At 36.5% G+C, this 20,428-nt stretch overlaps 1 protein-coding gene across 7 annotated transcripts in view; it reads left to right on the forward strand.

Moving 5' to 3' along the window:
• The window catches only part of LOC118732608, a 69,730-nt gene that overhangs the window by 31,047 nt on the left and 18,255 nt on the right, over positions 1-20,428 (forward strand). For 6 of the 7 annotated variants that reach the window (XM_036461748.1, XM_036461751.1, XM_036461758.1 and 3 more), the window contains 2 exons: positions 13,240-13,336; positions 13,674-19,243. In XM_036461748.1, coding sequence (XP_036317641.1) covers positions 13,834-17,604 — 3,771 coding nt within the window. In that variant the 5' untranslated portion in view covers positions 13,240-13,336; positions 13,674-13,833 and the 3' untranslated portion in view covers positions 17,605-19,243. Of the gene's footprint in view, positions 1-13,239; positions 13,337-13,673; positions 19,244-20,428 lie in introns of those variants that run through there. The other variant, XM_036461776.1, reaches the window with a different exon arrangement.

Raw genomic sequence — 20,428 nt, forward strand, 5'->3', positions numbered from 1 at the left:
AAAGTTAGAAGGACTATATTCGAGGACGTTGTCGAGTTTATATCAGTCCTTAACATATAATTTTTTCAAAATAAATATTGCAAAATTTCAAGGATATTCAAGGATACAATTTTTAAGGACATTTTCAATACCTTATGCACCAAAAAATGTAATCTGTTCTTTATCTACAGAATTTTCAAGATTTTTTAAGTCCATTGCACCAAATTTTTTAAGCCATTTTCTGAATTACTCATATTATTCGATTATCGAAGTCCTTTTAAAAAATCCTGACCTCAGAGAGAAAAGGTAAAAACGCAATTTTACTGCATATATTTGGCCCATGGCTTCGCGAATATACTGCTTTTTTAACCGACTTCCAAAAAAGGGGAAGGTTATCAGCTCATCGGAATATATTTTTTTTTTTATGTATGTTACCGCATAACTTTGGACCACCGATTTCGATAATTCTTTTTGCATCGGAAAGTAGTGTCTCAGAGGTGGTCCCATACTAATCTGGTTTAGATTCGATCATTGGATCATGAATAATATATATATATATATATATATATATAAATCCTGAAAATTCCGGTATGCTTGGCAAATAATCCCGGGAGTTTCGGGGCTTAAAAAAGTCCGCGATCCCGGGATCCCAGGATTAACATCCCTAGTTTAGACCATTCTTCAAAATGTGAAGTATGTACATACGTACCATACATACATATGTACATACATACAACGTTAAGACTACCATCCTAAATTGATTGAATGGTTTAAGCAACCCACGCGTAAAAAAGCCACTCGAGAAGCGCGTGCCAATTGAGATATCCGAAATTAAATTGTTTATGAGCAATTTTAAATTGCGCTTTTGATTTGAAAATCCTCCAGAATATGTGCACGCATATGTATGTATGTATGTATATATGTATGTATATATGTATGTGCGTATGTTATTCGGTTATAAGATAGCCAAGAATACAATTTTGATTATTTTAAGGTTTTGTGTACAGTGAACTAATAGGTATTATTCAATAATTGAATAACAATAATGCAGATGGAGGATCAATGTTTTCCGAATTGAATACTTTCAGAGCTGGAGTGTCGGAGTCCATCTGCTGCACCATGTCTATGTCGTTGTAAAGCTCATACAGCTCATCATTCCATCGTCCGCAAAATCATTCTCTCGAATACTCCAAGAGCCGCCTCATCGGATGTTTTCATTTTCCATGCTTCTACGCCATATACCAACATGACATTATTATCGGTGTTAATGCTAGTTCCCAAGTAAATGAAATTCCCCAATTTCTCGAAATTATAACTGCCAACAGTGACGTGGGTAAAAAATTGTTCCCGAGTGGTTCAGTCTGCAGCTCTTACTATATTCTCCAACATGAATTAAAGAAAGGGAGTCTGAAACCCCATTTGGTAGCAAACGGCTCAGAGAGGTCTTTCACAATGCTGACGGAGCGGGTGGTATTGCTCATCTTCATTTTACACAGACGTATCAGTTTCGCGGGGTACCAAATTCAGACATGGCGGCGAATAGGCAACTCCTTTTAGTGCTGTCGAAAGCGGCTTTGAAGCCGACAGATAGATGGTGAGTGTCGTTCCAAGATTTGCCGTATTGTGAATACCTGATCTATTGTGGAATTGCCGGGTTTAAAGCCACACTGATAAGGCGCAATCAGTTCGTTGACGGTGTTCTTCAGTCTTTCACACAATACGCTCGACAAGGCCTTGTAACCTATACTCAGAGGGCTGATCCCGCGGTAGTGGGATTACTCACGTATTTTTTGCGGTTAGGGCTCGATAAATATATTATCGCCATTTTCGAATACTTATGTATGTATGTAATATGTATGTACTACAGACAAGTACCTAAAATTTTTGTGGACCACGGACGGTTTTGGCTGTTTTTCTGAAGTTTGTCTGATTGTATTTATCGTTCAATACACTTTCCTTCTGCACTTCACAGATACTTTTCCATGGTAAAAAATAATTAAGGAAGCGCCTAATGGAATTCGAACCCGGCATCTTCTGGAAGCTAACAAATAGTGGCACGCTCCTATGAACCACTGCCGACTACGTATACAGACATACATGGTTAAAAATGTTCAGTTTACACACAAATAAAATACAATTATTGCTTTCAAATAACATCATCTTTTTCGAATGTTTCAAAAGTTTTCCGGATACGAAAATGAATGATAACCCTTCTCTGCTTGCTGGGTAAATGTTTATTGCTTACAAAATTTTCAGTCACAGAGTGGTGTGGTTTAGAAATTTTTAACGATGAATTCAGCCCAATAACAAATTTTCCAAACATCACTCTGTAACGGTGAAATGGACAAATTTGTGCAAATGTACAGTGTGATCCCTGCTTTACGCAGAATATTTGATTTAATCCAAATCTCACTTTTCTTGCGTAAACCTCGTTATGGTGCATATATATATGAAATAAATAAATATTTTAAAAAACATTGTCTCTTCGCCAAATAGTGCCTTTATTGGAAGAACATTTTTACATTAAAGGCATAAAAGCAGCTGGAAAAATCCACCCCGTAAAATGGAAATTGTACAAATGCAGCAGTATTAGAGTTAATGAGGAAAGTCTCCCTCCAAAAATGTGCCCATGCATTTGATTCATAACTCGCGGGTACTTGGTTGTTCAGTAGCGGAGTATGTACATTAGGGTGGTCAAAAAAAAAGTAAAGTCGGAATTTTAATGCTCTCACCCCCTGGGATTATTCTACATATGTATATCGAAAAAACAGATCCTTATTTTTATTTATAAATCAAAAGATATTTAGAGGTCGCTCATAGTGTTCCATGTATTTTATATGGGAAAAAATAACTTTTCGTAGAAGTGGTATAGAATTCTTGAAAATCAATATTTTTCGATCGGAAAACTCTATTTATTTTCCTTACTTTGAGTGACCTCTAAATATTTTAAGATTTTGTTAGGTATAGAAAAATCCTAGGGGCTGAGAGCATATAAATTCCGACTTAACCTTTTCACATTCATTTTTGGACCAGCCTAGTGCATCCACTTGCGTATGTACATATGTATGCATACGCCTGAGGATGAGTAGGCGGAGGTAAGCTTCAGCCCTATGGTAAATTAGACTGTCTCAAAGGTATAACGGTGGGCTCTGCTTTCAACTCATTATTTATCGAACAATATATCAACTGTTGTGGGGTTAAGCACTATTTACCACCGCTGTTGACTTAGACATATCTACATACATGTATGTACATGCGTATTTTATTCTAACTGGCCCTAAATTACCTGGTGCAAAACTAATCCCTGTATGTGACTAACAAATTTTTTCCTGTTTGGTGGCATGCCAATTTATTTCCTCTAGCGCCCACATTAAGTGATAGTGGACGATTTCGATGCAAGGTTAGAGTTAATGCTTCTTTCTTCTTAAAATCGACACCATGGGCGACTGTCACCCTTGTGGCTGGCAAAACAACTCGCAATCAACACATTCCCGTTTAGTTCCACTCGATGCAAGGAGCTCCATGTACATACATACATATATATATATATGTATATTTGTATGCAAGTATGATTCTATGAGCACGTGTGCAGCGCAATTTATTAGACAAGCTGCTGTCGCTATTTCGAAAAGCAATAAAGTAAATTCAGTCAAAATCAAGCCACGTTGCAGATTTTTTGTCCTTTGCCAAATGCTTTCAGCACGGTATGTATCCCTTTAATCCGGTGAGAAATATGTATGTCAACACCCACGCAACACAATCACCAGAAGGTACATATATGCACTTCGAAAGTAGTCACTGTTAGTTCTTTGATAAAAGTGAGCCCGTCAATCCCCCACTCCACTACAACTGCAGCAGCTTTTTTTTTAGCAAAGCGGAAAAAATATTTCAGGCATTGACATGCATGTTTATGTACATATAAAATATTTCCTTGCGCCTTTCGCTTTATAAGCCTCATATTTTCTTTTTACAATCTCTGGAAAAACTATCGGGTAAACACTCTTAAGTTAAGATGCCTTAGATAATGCCAGAACCTGTTCAGAGGAAATCAGATTCAATGTCAATCCAAAATCTGACCTAGTTCCCTTAACTAATAAAAAGAAACCGCCCCAATTCCAACTCCCTTCACCGAATGAGGTCACATTGAGTCTAGCTGGCGACGCTTGATACTTGATAACCAACTTGGAAAGGGATCCTACCTGTAAACTGAGTAGTCCTGAGAAAACTAGTGTATCGTTGATTTATACGTGTAACTGTATCGCTACCCTCTCCGCTAACCAAAGCATTGGAAACTTTTAAGGGTTAATCTTCTTCCTGTCCACCTTTATGGTAAATTACAAGCTAGTAATATTTCAGTAAGACTAAACGCTCTAAATAAAAAGAAAAACATAAGACTTGGTCATTCCGAAATTCCAGTCACCTGTCCGGTTAATCTCAATCCCACGAACCACTGGATACCGACTTTGTCATATGAAAACGGTTTCGGTCTACCACCGCAGATGTTTACCAAGAGGTCAAAATTAAAGCTTCCACTCTTTGCTTTATACTGTGTATACTCACAAGGGTTGACTCTGAAATTGGGCTTTTGAGTACTAAACGAATGCGGACGCCCAATGACTCATGAGTTCAGATCTGGTTTTGAAGAGCCACCACAAAGTCTTTAGGAAGACCGGCAGCGTCATCAAATATGAAACAGAGTGCGGTAATACCCCAAACGAACTGGCATCTAAATACCAAACTTGCGAGACGAGTAGCGTGATTATCGGCTGTAAACTCATCTTACGAAGTATGTAGGTACACATATGTACATACATACATGTGTACATACTGCAAGCTTTGTCTTAAGACAAATTTGCTCAAGCTGACAAATAAAATATGGGCTGCGGAACCAACCCACATACCAAATATTTATGGCTAAATTTGTAGAAAAATTATAAAAATGCATCAAAATTTTACAACGGCAAACTTTTTGTTACGAATTTTTAGAAACTTATAGTTTAATAAAGTGCAAGTTTCAGCGGCTAAGAAATCGCGTTGATTTTTGAGATTTTTTTTGCTGACGGTATTCTCTTTTGCAGGGATCTTCCCTCTTACTCTTACTCTTATAGAGTATTACCCTCCGCAAAAAATTACCAAAAACCAACGCGAATTCTTAGCCATTTCTTAAGCCAGAATTCAATGGGCCATAAAACTGCATTATTAGGATTTTTCTAAAATTTTCTAAAAAGAAGTTTGTTGTTGTTGTCAAATTCTGTAGAATTTTTCTAATTTTTCTACGAAGTTTGAAATTTGGACTTATGTATAACGTTTTTAACAGATAGAGAGAAAAATATAATAAACATTATATAAATAAAATAAAAAATATTGCACACATTCTTCAAATGAATATGTACATATGTACATAAGCGCATACAGACACACACAACAGTAGTTCAGGTTGCGTCACACGCTTCCGCCGCCCAGTCGAACTGAGGCCGCGAGTCACCCTCAATTAGACACTTACCCTTAAAAGAAACTGTACATGGGGAGCTCAGACCCCACAACCAATTTATTGTTATTGTCATCGAATTCGTTTCGTTCGCAATAAACATACATTAGACCGCACCACCTTACAAGCAAACAAAAGAAAAGATCGCCGTACACCCTAAGTTTAAAGTATTTTTGCAAGACGATTTCGAAAAAAAAAAAATAATTGCTAATCAATTTTTTTTAAGAGTTCTAGTGGAACAATCAAAATAAAAACCTCCTGTGCACAAATTTAGGAATTTCGGAGAGCTGTCATTTACTGGCATTAAGGTGATAAGAACTTAAATCTGGTGGGTAAGTACCAGAATTAGGTACTTGAGGTGTATGGAGTTTGGAAAAAACTAATTTCTCCTTGCGAAAAAAGCATCGATATATCATACTTGTAAGCTCCGACTGTAAATGCAGAAATTATGTCGAAAAATTACAAAAAGCGACCCCTACGTTCGGTAATTTTTCGAAATTGCCTTGCGAAAATATTTTAGAATACTTGTAATTTATTTGTATTTTTTTTATGGGGTATGGCGAACCTTTTTTTGCGCTCGGTCTAATGTACATTCTATTTTTTTTACTTATGTACATATTTGTAAACACATATGTCAGGTCACAATGACAATGGAAACATATGTACATTTACTTTACATTCTCTCGTGTACGTACATATATGTACATATGTATATGTGTGCAAATACAAAATGTTAAAAATGCGATACATACATAGTATACAATTAAATGGAAACTTATAAAAGATATACTAAACAAGTAATTTTTAAGCAAAAAACACAACCGACTTTAATCCACATATAAAAGTTTTGGTGTGCCGTTAATTTCCTCATTATCTCATTATCGGATCTTAACAAAATTAGTACGGGAACTTTCCGATTAAAAAAGGATTATCTAAATCGGTTAACGTGGTCCAAAGTAATGCGGTAATATACAAAAAAATAAAAATATTCCCACGAATTGATAACCTTCTCCGAAGTTGCGTACGTAACGTATACGCCCCGTAGCGCCATACGCAGGCATCTGACACGTTTACTCGCACGCCTCAACTTAAAAGCCACATTATGTATTTAAAAGTAATTAAATATTGGCATTGAAGTATTTTTCGATGCACATAAATATACATATATTATTTTCTTCATATCGATGGTCTTGCACAGGATCAGTCACAAATCAAATAATAAAAACCGTTACTACTGTTAAGTGGCTAAAATGGAATTTTAGTTCCTCAAATCATAGTAATCTTTTACTCAATGTGATATTTTTCATTTGGTGAGACACTCGTTTTATTGCACTAGATTCGTTCGATTTGGCAAAACGAACATTTTCATCGTTTAATTTTCAAATTTTTAAGTAACTTAAATTATTAAAATTAAAAAATCGTACAATTTCAAAAATTGCAAAATAGTTACGCAGATTTTCTGCATGCTGTCATTTTTTTTTTTGAAATTTCTCGGTAAACCCTTGAAACTTCACAGGTATATTTTATATGCCTCTAATATGAAAAATTTTATTTGAAAACTTCCCAAAACTATTAAAAACAAAAACAATTAGGGTTTTTTTCGAGTGTCAATGAAAAAATGAGAAATCTCGGTACTTTTCCGCTTAAAGAATGCTTTAGCTTTTTTCCGCAGAAAAGAGTGAACCCAAAAAGAAAACTCGTGAGATTTGTACCTACATAAAGCAGAGGTGTGGCAAGATTTATACTTTATATTGAAAACGTTTTACTTAAAACTTTATTAAGGTCATTATCTTCAAATTGGTGGCGATCTAAAAACAAAAAGAAAATCAGTTGATTACGAACATTCCTATGGGCATGCATACATATGTATGTACTAAGTACATATGTACATACATATGTATGTATGTCAATGCAACTTAAGTGTTTGTTATTAAATTATTCACACATATTGGCATACAATTGTACTTTTGTATGTTTGAATATACTGTTAATATACGTAGAGACATAAATACATATGTACATACTTACGTACATAATTGTGATACCTAATTTCATCCATATGCTACATTTTTGTTACATTTTAAATGAATTACTTGCACAACAGGGTAGGTACCCCGCAGTAACAAAAAAAAAATTATCAAGTGATTTAAATGACCAACTTACTTGCGGGATTTCGATATGTAACTAACTTCTAATTTGCTATGACAAAACTAACTTTAGATTAGTTGTAAAGTCGCGCAGGAGTCATGCAGACGTTATCGGGAGTTTGTTTTCTCTACAAGCTTCCATTTAAATATCCGCCTACTAAAAATACTTTCAATACACTTTTTTCTGCACTTCGCAGATTCTTTTTCGAGTTCAGAACATATAAAGTAAAGATCGAAATTTTACATTATTATTTTGCTGTTATATCTGATGGAATTCAAATGTTGGACCACCTACACAAGAAAATTAAAAATAGAAAAAATCTTTTTTATTGATAGTTTATGTCCAGAAGTAGTTAGATACAAGTTAGTTGACATCCAATGCAGAGGAAACCAGTTCTCACTATTTTACGGCCATCGTCCTTCAAAAGTAGTTAGTTACGGCCAAAGGATATAGTTAATAAATAGTTACCACTAGTCGACTGCAAGTTAGTTAATAGTTAGCTGCAAACTAGTCCCATTTCCTGCAGGGTACATATGTACATATGTTTGCATGCATACTAGGGTAGCCAGCGTTGAAAAACACCTTCTGAATTACCTTAACGCACCCTTCAGTTGTAAATATGACCTGACAGAGGGGCTAAAACTCCAAATTTTTTATATGGCATGACTTATGGTTTTAAAATTATGGCTAGCTAAAATCCATAAAATAAAGCTATGTTTCCACGAGCCTGAAATTGCGGAATTTTGACACTCAATTACAATTTGAATTTGTTTTGTTTCTATTTGCTTGTTTTTGGCGTTTGTTTTTCTTCTTTTAGGTCATTAATAATTCACATAATGCAATTTTCAGAGTCGTATTAGCGAAGCTGGGGCAATTTCGAGATTGATACGCAATTTCAGGTGACAGTTTTATCTATGGCCAAATTGAGAACCGTGCGCAATTTGGGCGTCTAGGAAACGCGCTTTAAGATAGTTATGAAAATTTGGGAAAACGGGCGTGGCACCGCCCACTTATGATCAAATGCTGTATCTCTGTGGCCCCTTTACCAATCCCCACAAACTGGGTGCGAACTTTGCTTACAGTCCCACTAAGAAAATGTTTGAAATCAGGAAAAAGCCACACCTACCTCCAATGTAACGGTATTTTATAGAAATGCGAAAACTGCGATAAATTAGTAACTACTGAAATTAATTCACTGAAAATCGATATATGCAATGACCTCTTAGCAGAAAGTAACACCAAGAGAAAATTTTTGGAAAATGGGCGTGGCACCGCCCACTTATGTATGTTCTCAAATATGTATCTCGGTAACAAGTTCATCAATTTCTACCAAACTAGGAACAGACCTTGGTGAAAAAAAGGAATATGTTGAAAACTTTTGAAATTGGACTTCCACTTACCATATAACGGTATATATCAGAAATACGAAAACTCCGATATTTCAATAACTTAAAAGCCAATTTATAGCAAATTACAACAATCTTTTAACAAGAAACAAAATTATAAATTTTTTGGAGAGTGGGCCTGGTAAAACTGCCGCATTCGGGGATCGCACGTGATCGTCGAGAAATTCTGCTGGAAAAGCTATGTCGGTACACGGAACTGCGATTAAACTTTTTTTGGGGTGCCGTAAAGAACCGAGGGTATGTGAGATAGATGCAGAAAGCATCACCAAGATATTGGAAAACTGGGTTAACAGAATGTTATTTTTAATATTTTTAATATTTTTTTTTTTTTTTAAATAAACCACTTTATGCACTTAACTGTACATATACACGCTGTATGTATATAGCCACAAACAAGATCAGGCATCGCTAAACATCGCAGCGAATAAACAAACCGCGAAAACTGCACGACCTTTCACCAGCTCTTCTTTTACCTTCTAATCGATTCCAATCTTCTGTGGCTTTGCGCATAATCGTACATACATACTATGTATTTACATATGGATACAGTGACTTAAACAGAAGACCTTTTTTTATATTTATAATGTTGAGTTGAATTTTTTTGTTTTTTTTGTTGTTTTTCTATAAAAATACATGTTGTCCAAGCTTTAATCAAAACCATATAAAGCACAGTTTTGAACTTTCAACTTTTTAATCTTAATAAAAACTTTTTGTAAATTGCACTTGTTTTATAAAAAAAAAAAACGCAAAAGCGGTCTCCGAAAAAAATTAAAAAAAAAACCAACGCGATTTTTTACCAGGTTGAAATTAGCACTTCATAGATTTAAATTGTATGCACTATGAAAGTGCATACCCAAAAATGTTCTAAAGATTCAATTTGATGAAAATCCGTTGAATTTTTCTAAATATTTTATGAAGTTTGAAACTGTGATTTATATGTTTTTGGTTAAAGCTTGGACGTTTTTCTATAGAAAAAAAAATGTGCTCGAAAAACATTACGTATTTATATTAAAAAAAAATAAAAATCCACACGTGGTCCTTTGTTTGAGTCACTGTATATGTACATATATTTACATTCTGCTACGTTGAGTGCATTAAGTGCGTTTTGGCTTAACGGAGCTTTTTGTGGTTAAGATTGGTTGAACTGAAGCAGACCACCACCATTGCCACCCGCCGACCGAGTTTCGTCTCTGCAACCGCATAAACAAGCGGCACTGGTAATCAGGCATGGCTTTTAATTTTGTTTCTTTGTGCCATCATAGTTTATAAACCAAAGCACAGGCGTACATATACATACATAGACATATGTACATACATATGTGCGTACGTTTTTCGAAACCACAAGCTCGGTTCAAATGAATTTTATTTAGTACAATTTTCTTCGATAAGAGTCACTAAACTTAACTTCACTTCTGACAAAAAAATAAATTATAATAATAATACTAGTACACATATGTATATAATAAATGCACATAATGCACGTTTGCTGGAAGAACATTTTAATCCGAAATTTTGGTTTTTAAGTTAAGGATATGCACAAACGGCCCTCAGCCCTGCTTTATTGTTGTGAAAAAGCGTCATAATGACATTTGTCAATTGTGTCTCGTAAGAACGTAAGGAACCAAAAAAAAAAACAAAGTTCCATGACAGCTTTTAAGACTACACTATACATATGCACTTGTAGATATTATTTACTTATTATTTTATATTTGCAATACATAAGACCTAACTAAAAACTTCAAATCCGTTAAAATTTTGACTTATCGCGTTCTTCTAGCAAACGAGAAAGGTGTACCTACATACATATGTATGTATGTATGTGCATATGTACAAACATGCTGTATTAATGCGTTGTTGGCAAGATCGGCCGTCTGCTCTGCACATGGCTTGATCGAGTGAAGCACATACATACTCCGAAGAAAAAAATTATCAATTGCCAAATAATAATCCACTTGTAGTCAAGTTTTTTTGCGCAATTTCGTTAAAATATATAACTTTTAGTTACATAAATACGAAAAGCAAACTTAAAACTAGTCTAAAAGTAATGCAGGAATCATGTAGACGTAATCGCGGGTTTTGTTTTCTTTAACAAGTTTCTTTTTAAATATCCTCATACAAATATTTTATTGAAATTCAGGACAAATAAAATGAAAATCGAAATTGTATATTGTCATTTGTAAATTATGTCTGTCGGGATTCGAATATGAGACTACCTAGAGAAGAATATGTAAAAAAATACATATGTCATGTTAAATTAAGTAACATGCCTGCTTCACGGCCGTCGCCACACTAATATACATACATAGTTGTCTGTCCTCAAAGAGAATACACACAATTTAGTGGCCTCTAATTCCTTCCTATTTAGACTACTTCAATTTAACTTATAGTTAGATACATTTCCAGCAGGGTAGATATATACACATACATACATATGTACATATGTGTGTACATTTTACCCAGCAGCGAAAACGCCACCAAATCCAGAGTCAACTCCAAAGTAACGCAATAGCATTACAATATGCATGAACTGCTTCTTAAATGTAATCAATTCCCATTTTTTATATGCATTACATTTTGTTAAAAATATTTTGCTAGACATTTCTATATATTATCATCACATAAGCGGCATTACCTTGTGCCAAAACGTAATCTAGTGCTTATACATATTACAAGTAATTTTTAGCAAAACAAAAACGGACTTCAACTCTCATATAAAAAAATATATATATATATATCTCATGATCCACTAATCGGATCTTAACCAGATTAGTATGGGACCACCTCTGAGACACTACCTTTCCGATGCAAAAAGACGTGGTCCAAAGTTATGCGGTAACATACATAAAAAAAAAATGAATTCCGACGAACTGATAACCTCCTTATTTTTTGGAAGTCGGTTAATAAAGCATACTCATAAGCTGGTAACAAAGTAATGCTCCGTGAAATATGCAATACCAGAAACGTGAAAGCTGCTTATGCAAAATTTGCTTTATTCAATTTTTAAACAGGACATAATACAACAAAGGATGGAAATAAGAAATTTTTTTTCCCCCTAATTCCTATTGCTTATTTATACTGTTTGCGACAAGACAGTTTACTGTTACAACATGTGAGGAGGGAGAATATTTACAACAATAGAACAAATTCCAATAAAAAAATTAAATTGGGTACAACAACACGTCAAAATTACTAAAGGTAAAATGACTATTAAGATTAATTTAAAAGTGAGTAATAAAAAATCGCCAGCTTCTGGAATTTAGGTACCCATTTACGAAAGATAAAAACCAAATTTGTAAAGTAAGGGTTCGACTGAAAAAATACGAAATAATAGTAAATCTTACGTAGCTACACGAAAATAACTCCACTCGTGCTACTGAACAACGTCACAATACGAAAAATTTCGTTATTTCACATAAAAGCATCACTGGCCGATGGACAGTGTTTGACGTATGCCAATATTCACGATAAATGTGAGACATGTGCCACTGTTCAGTAGTAAGGGTTGCCTACTTCGGTTTTGTGACAAATGGCAAAACTGCGCCCTTGCCAGATTGGTAACAACTAAGCCTATGTCGATTTGCCACAGAAAAATATAGTTATTTATAAACCTAATCCGCTAAATAATTCGAAAACATGCAATCTTGATTTGAGCCGTTATTTTACATTACCAACGATAACTAACTAAACTTTTGTTGAAACTCTGAATTTGGTAGCTCCATCTTTTCCACAGTGATCTGGGGGCATTTTATTATATTTTTTAACCGGCTTCAAACAAAGGAGAAGGTTATCAATTCGTCGGAATGTTTTTTTTTTTTATGTATAACTTTGGACCACCTCAACCGATTTCAATAACTCATTTTCTATCGGAAAGGTAGTGTCACACAGGTGGTCCCATACTAATTTGGTTTAGATCCGATCATTGGGCCATAAAAAAATAACGGTGTTCCTTAATTTTTATATGAAAATTGAAGTCGGTTGTGTTTTTTTGCTTAAGAATTACTTGTTGATAAACAAAACCGACTTCAAATTTCTTATAAAAATTTAAGATTATCGTTAATTTTTTCATGACCCAATGTTCGGATTTAAACCAAATTAGTATGGAACGACCAGTGAGGTAACGCCTAAAACTAGGAAAATTCGTATTACATACTACTCCAATCTAACAAAAGTGACTGGTTACTGATTTTATATTTTATGGTCATTACAATTTCTTTCCAGCTAAAATTCATAAATAGGCGAATTTTGTAATGGCTTTATGAACACCCGCAAAGTGAAGTAAAGATTTTGGTGCTTGGAAAAGGAGCAAAATAAGAAGGTAAATAAATACATACATATGTATGTCATATAAACCACATCACCAAATGATATAATTTTCTTAAAAAACGCATCATAAGTACATATCGATGGCTGAGTGGAAGATCGACCTATCTCGGCAGCCAGTTCGAAAACGCTCTATCTCAAAAAACTTTTCCAGAACGCCCTATTTCAGATAGGTCGATCTTCCACTCAGCCATCGATATAGTGTATATATAATACACACATACATATATTCAGTTATACTCATTTGTACTTATATACATACATATGTATGTAGGTAGGTTGTTGCGTATTTACAAAGAACTAACTACTAATTCATTTCTAATTTTATTTAGATTCATCAATACAAAATCTACTGAAATTTGGATCAGAGCAAACGGAATTCAATGCCAATGCAAGTCAACATTTCGAATATTCCAAACCGCTTTCCGCAACCCTATCCATTCTCCCTAATCTTTGAGAAACGGTTTTTGCTTGGAGTTTCCCTACGAAAAAATGTCAGAAATAGTTAGAAATGACGTCAGCACTGAATCACTCTGCACCGTAATAGAAAACTTTAGCGGAAATAATAGCACCAATAGTAAGCACAACACAAGTAGAACCCTCCATAAAAACTCCGATGATCAAACCAACGTATCAGAAAACCCAAATGTTCCTTCCAAAGAAATTATTATTAACTTAGCCACCAGCAGCGACGTGTCGGACAAATCACTGTATGATACCTGTGATACATCTCAAGAAGAATCGAATACGTCAAGATCGGAAGCGATTAGGCCAAGCACAAAGCTCAAGAAATCGGTTTCTTTTGATCCGCAAGATGAAAAAGTGCGTAAATTCATTGCCGGCGAACCGATTGTAGATCAGAAGAATCCATTTAAACAAAATTATTCCACTTGGGCAAACTCTGCTAAGAAGAAGAAAATTCCGCCTCCGGTACCAACCAAACGATCGACGTTGAGTGTACGAAAAACTGTAACCCAACAGCTGCGGGAAAGAGAACGTGAGAAAGAGAAAGAAAAAGAACGACTAAAAAACGAAACCAATAATCGAAAGTCGAGCGTTGGCGTCAAACCATCCTTGCCATCTCCCGACGACTTTGTCACCACTGAAGAAGTCCTCAATCAATCCAAATATGTCAAGACGTACATAAAAAATCCGGATCCTTACTTTGTTTATGATCCGACGATACTTGCTCGCCTTAAGTGTGAAGAATTGCGTGATCTTGCTGAGAAGAAGCCACAAAAAAAGCTACGTTTATCAAACCAAACCAGAGATCGAATAAAAGACTTAAAAAGTAAGCCGTCAGCAGAGACATCACTTTCATATTCGAAACTCCCATTTAAGAAATGTTCAAAGCCGAATTATCCCGATCTCTCTGATATTAAGATAAAAGTGGGAACCGACCTGGACGGAAATTTCTTTAACCCAGCCGAAGTCTCTAAGAACGCGAAAAAATTCGATGATCGAGTGAAAAAGCTCCATATAAGCTCTGATGATGATCTAGATGAATTAGATTGTCCCCTAACCAAAAGCGAGTCGAGTGACGAAGTGACACCAAATTTGGTAAATAAAGAAATAGACAGCGAACACGAAAATAAAGAGGCCAACAACGCTGAAATGATGAACGCAGAAAGTAAATTTAAAACGCCAGTTGAAGGCACATTTACCGACACGATAAAATCGAAAGAATTTCAAGAATACCTTGAGAAAAAAGGTCTTACTTTGATACCCAAAAAAATTCCAAATGGCGCACGTCCTGTGTACACAAATGGCATAGATGTGGCGAAATCAAATCCGCGCATATCTTTTAAAAGTCCCGAAAGCGTACAGATCTCAGTTGATACTACAGATGCTGCTAGAAATTTTAAAAAGCCCTCAGTATTCCAACGTCTGCTATCTAATAGCATTTTTGCTACAAGGCGTAAAACAACTCCCAAAGATATCGTTCCTACACCCAGGTCATTATGCAATTACAATACGCATGTCAAGGAAAGCAATGATAATTTGCACCCGTCGATGAAACGAGTCATCCTGGAGAGACAAAGTTTTCATGGCCGGCCGCGTGCGACCAACATTTTAAGTTCCGCCGAAACCGATTATCTAAAACACCAAGATGAACGTTCGCGAAAGAGTTATGCAAGTGGCGATAATATTTCCCTTTCACTATCTAGTGTCTTAACCAATGCCGAACTTACACATTCTGCGGAACGAAACGTTCACACTCCCATTATGAAACCCCCGAGGCGCACACATTCCCGGGAACGGCTAGGCAATGCTCAACAAGCGAAACCATCGCAGCAAAGTACAACAATTTTGAAACCAAGAGCCCAGCGATTCCCAGCGGCACCTATAAGTGAACCAGAAGGAACTCTTAAACGAACTGCTGAACGTCAGAGTCTCATACCGAAACGAACCACGCAAACACTGGACCGCAGACAGATGTTTGGTCGTTCCTCTTCGATGGACCGCAACGAAATACTAAAAAAGAGACTGGTGCGAGAGCTTCAAAATCGCTCAAAAAGTGACAACGAGGCTTCAAAGGTTTCAACTCCCTTAGCATCCAAGGAAAACATACGCGAACAATTTTCGACACTGAACGGACCCAAACTTACTTCAACGCCTATTCGAAATGTGAATAGCGATAACGACAGGAAAGACTTTGTGCAAGGTGCAAAAACTACCAATAAGATATACGTCGACCAACAGGAATGGGAGCGATTGAAGGCAATGAAAGACCGCATGGATAAAGAACTTTACTTCCGAATGTTACAAGAACAAAAACTACAACAGGATGCAGAAAACATATACGAACGCCTTCAACCAACCCAACAAATACTTATTGCCCAACCTTCTAACGTATCGACTCAACCGAGATCGCTGGAAACCAATTTCATTCGAGGTTCACCCCAAAGGAACACCTTTTCAGGTTTGACCAAGAATCGCCAAGCCAAAATTATTGACGGAAGAGCACTGATTCCCGCCGCCGCCGTATATCCTCTAACTACAATGCAGTCCATTCCTAGTATAAACCACTCATTTTTTGAAGCAACTCCTCGTAGTCAAAGTGTCTTAGATAATATGACTTTAACGTCGAGGCATAGTAACGGTAACAGAAAGGGCTACGAAAGTGATGTGGGCACACCTGTTGTTCTACGACGAAAAGATAATAATCCAACGGAACACTTTGAGCAACCTGAACAGCGCCGCATCGGAGGCATACTGACGCGCGATGAGATTTTGCAAAAAGTGAAGGAATTTTGCAGAAAATCATTAAATAAAACGCCCACTCTTCAGCAACCACAAGTGGTGGCAATTAACAAGAAGCAACCGGGACCCTCCGACCTATCACCGGTATCGTATGCTTCTGTTGAAACGAATCTGCGGCCACCTTCGCGGATGTATGCTGCTCCACAAGTTCCACAACGCATGCAGAGCCTGCCTCAACAGTTCATTCCAATAAACCCGAACACATCATCGCCAATATATGCACATGTTGTGAAAAGAAGCAGTTTACTATCGAATCATTCTGGAATTTACGACAGCCCGCTAAGAACAAGCCAGGAGGGGCGAGATGTGGAAGCTCCAGCAATGTACATTAGCCGCGGAAGCTTGGCAGCTCCACAATTTGTGCTTGTTGAGGGCGATAAATGGGTTCCTGCAACGCAAGTGATTGGCTATTATCCCAGCCAGAGTGATATCTACGCACAGCCACACTACGTAAGGCCATATAAGTTGCAACCGGTTCCGGGTGCTTATGGTTACATAAGCGTTCGTGAACCCCAACCAAGGCAGCAGTTGCGGCCCAGGTTGCATGATGGACGAAGTACTCCGTTGATACTTGATAATTCAAGTCAACAGACGAGTCAAATATATTGGGCGCCACATAACCAGCGTTTGCCGCAACACAATGGCCTTCTGCCGGTGGATATCAGCAGCCCCCGCTACATATTCAAGCAACTACACCCTCAGTCTACAACTGGAATGGAAATAGGTAATAACAAACCGATTCCTAATGCGGCTGGTGCTCAACAACAACCGCCTCCAAAAATTGAACGTGGATGCCCGCCAACTAATCGCCAGCAACAAATGAAAATTTCTACGGATGAGTTGAGGGATTTGAACATTCAACACCCGTACGAGTGGGAGAGTGGCTCTGAAGCTGGTGAGGTCCAACGCATACTGGAAAACCCAAGAAATAGTGGTGAGTTCAGAGAAATTAACTTCTTAAGGAATCTCAAAAAGAAATTTTCTCGCTTCCTTTTTTAAACATCTAAGGTTTATGTATTTGTAAGTGCATGTACAAGTCCGTATGTTTAAAAATTGCTCGAAGATTTAGAGTAAGTTTCAAGCATTCCATTTCAATGTCTATGGATATTTACATAGTACATAGATACATACATATGTATGTATATGTGTGAAGTGCACTTGTAAGCAGACCTATGTATGGGGTGCTTTATTGGCTACAGGCAAGAACCAAAAATACAAGATCACGCACTCTTACCCGTCACGCCCGTTATAATCGCATTAAGGAAAAAAGTTGGCGATTTTGACATTAGCGGCTTGTTGACATTTGTTCGTTTTTTACAATTTGGTGGTGGCTTTTTACTGCAATTTTCTTCATTTCGCTTATGCCAACGTGTGTACACATAATGTAAAGATTAATTTATGTAATACAACGACATGATTTATAGAAGAATTTTCGTAATAAAAATGATTATTCATGCGTTCAACACTTACGCGGTTTTATGCGTTCTCTTCGTTGTATTCCGTCGTACAACAAAGATGGCGTCGAGATTTCGACAGCTAGAAAATAACTTTTTTCTTTCTTTCGTTCGCGCGTGATCTTGTGTCTTTCGTTCATAAGCTACAGGTGTCGTTTTTTGTTTACGATTTAAGTCTACTACGTTCTGTATGTATGTATGCATGCTTGCGTTCGAAGCACCGTGCCAATTTTTCTGCACCAGAATCAGTGTTGCCAGAGAGAAATGTCGTTTGGAGCTAAACGGTGGAAAAAGAGCTAAGTACAAGTAATAGTAGTGAAGAGCTAGATTCTTTTTAAGTTGAGCATTTATTGACGTAAGGTGGTTTTAACATTTTCCACAATTTTAATAAAAAACAACGAAGTTTATAAGTTTAAATGCTGAAAAAAAACTTTCAAAATATGAAGTGGGCGTGGTTATCGTCCGATTTTAAAAATGTTCGGCCATTTGGTATGCTGCGCCAAGGCCAACTACTGTTCCAAGTCTGGAAGAAATTAGTGCAGCGGCTACCAAGATATACATATGTAATCATAAGTGGGCGTGACTACGCCCATTTTCCAAAAATTTATAATATTCTTATTTTTCGACTAAAAACCATTGTAAATATCAATTCTTAGTGAATAATCTTCAGTAGTTACTAAAATATCGCAGTTTTCGTATTTCTGAAAATTACCGTTATATGGGAGGTAGGCGTGGTTATTGTCCGTTTTTACCCATTTTCAATGTCATCCGTCCTACGCCTGAAAGAAGTGTACATACCAAGTACCAATTTTCGTGAAGATATCTCAATTTTTACTCGAGTTATCGTGTGCACCGACGGACGGACGGACAGTCACCGCTTAATCGATTTCTCTTTTCATTCTGATCATTTTTGTATACATATATCTATATCTATCTCGGTTCGTTTAGCCTGTTACAAACAACCGTTATGTGTGTGTGTTGTGCACAAGTGCGCTCGGGTATAATAAAGATCTAGCTCCAAAAGCACCAAAATGGCAACACTGACCAGCATCCATACAAACATTGATTTATGTTTATGATTATATGTATGTGATTATACAAGTACTACATAAGACCAGTATGTAATATATTTTATGTAACTTCATATGTAAATAAAGTCGAATTTATTTATTTATAATTTTATATTCGATGAGTTGTCTCTTTGGAATTATTCAAAAACATTTCAAAATGTTTACCCCGACAAATTTTTGTTAGGTTAGAATCTAACCGTTAGATAGGTTTCATCCACTGTTCCACAACTGTAGAGGGAGCATGGGGGGAAAATGAGAGAGAAAGGGGGACCATTACTATGTCATATATATGGCCGAACGAAGAATAGTCGGTTATTTTATACCCAAAATAATTGCAGTTTACCAAGTTATCTCCTGGTGTCCTCCTATAGAAAAATCGTTTTTGTAATGGTTTTGCGTGTATATCTCCAAATTGTTTGACGTAATCGGATAATTCATTTAGTGATGTCCCGGATATACTTTGAGTGTATTTCGTTTAAATTTTTATCCAAATCGGCTGATTACTATTCCAGATGTACATAGGTAAATAACTACGCACATAAGAGCAAAAATAAAAAAAAACGGTTCAGGGAAGCCTGGCCTTTCAAAGGCCGAGTGTAGGGGCTAATAGAGCTTTTAATGAAGATTTAAATGAAATATACATATTCATTTTCCATCACCTCAGTGCTGAGAATGAATCTTTTTCTTGATTGAAACATTCGATTCGTAATACGTTAGTGTTTGGCTGAGCTCTCCTCCGATTTGTGGCGTGCGCCTTGATGTGATCACACAAAGCGGAGGGACATACAGTTTTACGCGGACTCCGGACGGCCATTGCCTGCGCACTGCTAATCACTACACCACAGCGGTCACCAGTCTGCAGCCATACCTAATTATATTTTAGTGTTCTGAACGGTTCGCTTGTATGCTTGTCTCCCTCTATCACCTAAAATTTATATCCGCCAAAAGAAGACAGGCTGACAGGCGAACGGCGAATCCCCACGGAAACAACAATACTTCAATTCATCTGCAACGGGCTCTAAAGTTATGTCTCAGGGATAACTAACTTTATAAGTCGGCTTGGAATAATTATATGTACATAGCTGTGGTTAAATATTCTGCCTTATCCTGAGCTTCGCCTGAAAAAAATGTACCATGAAAATTTGTCATTCGCCCATAGTAAAACCATGGAAACCAAAAGTGAAAATTGAACCGGTTCGGGGAAAATGAAACTCTTGATAAGGCTGATTAGCTTTAGAAAAGGCGAAACGCACTGAATTGAAAGGCGAAATATACTTTCCGTCCTTCCCATTTCTACGG

This window comes from Rhagoletis pomonella, unplaced genomic scaffold, assembly GCF_013731165.1.
Source record: "Rhagoletis pomonella isolate Grant_MI unplaced genomic scaffold, Rhpom_1.0 Rhpom_scaffold_00002, whole genome shotgun sequence".
In the NCBI taxonomy this organism is placed as follows: Eukaryota; Metazoa; Arthropoda; class Insecta; order Diptera; family Tephritidae; genus Rhagoletis; species Rhagoletis pomonella.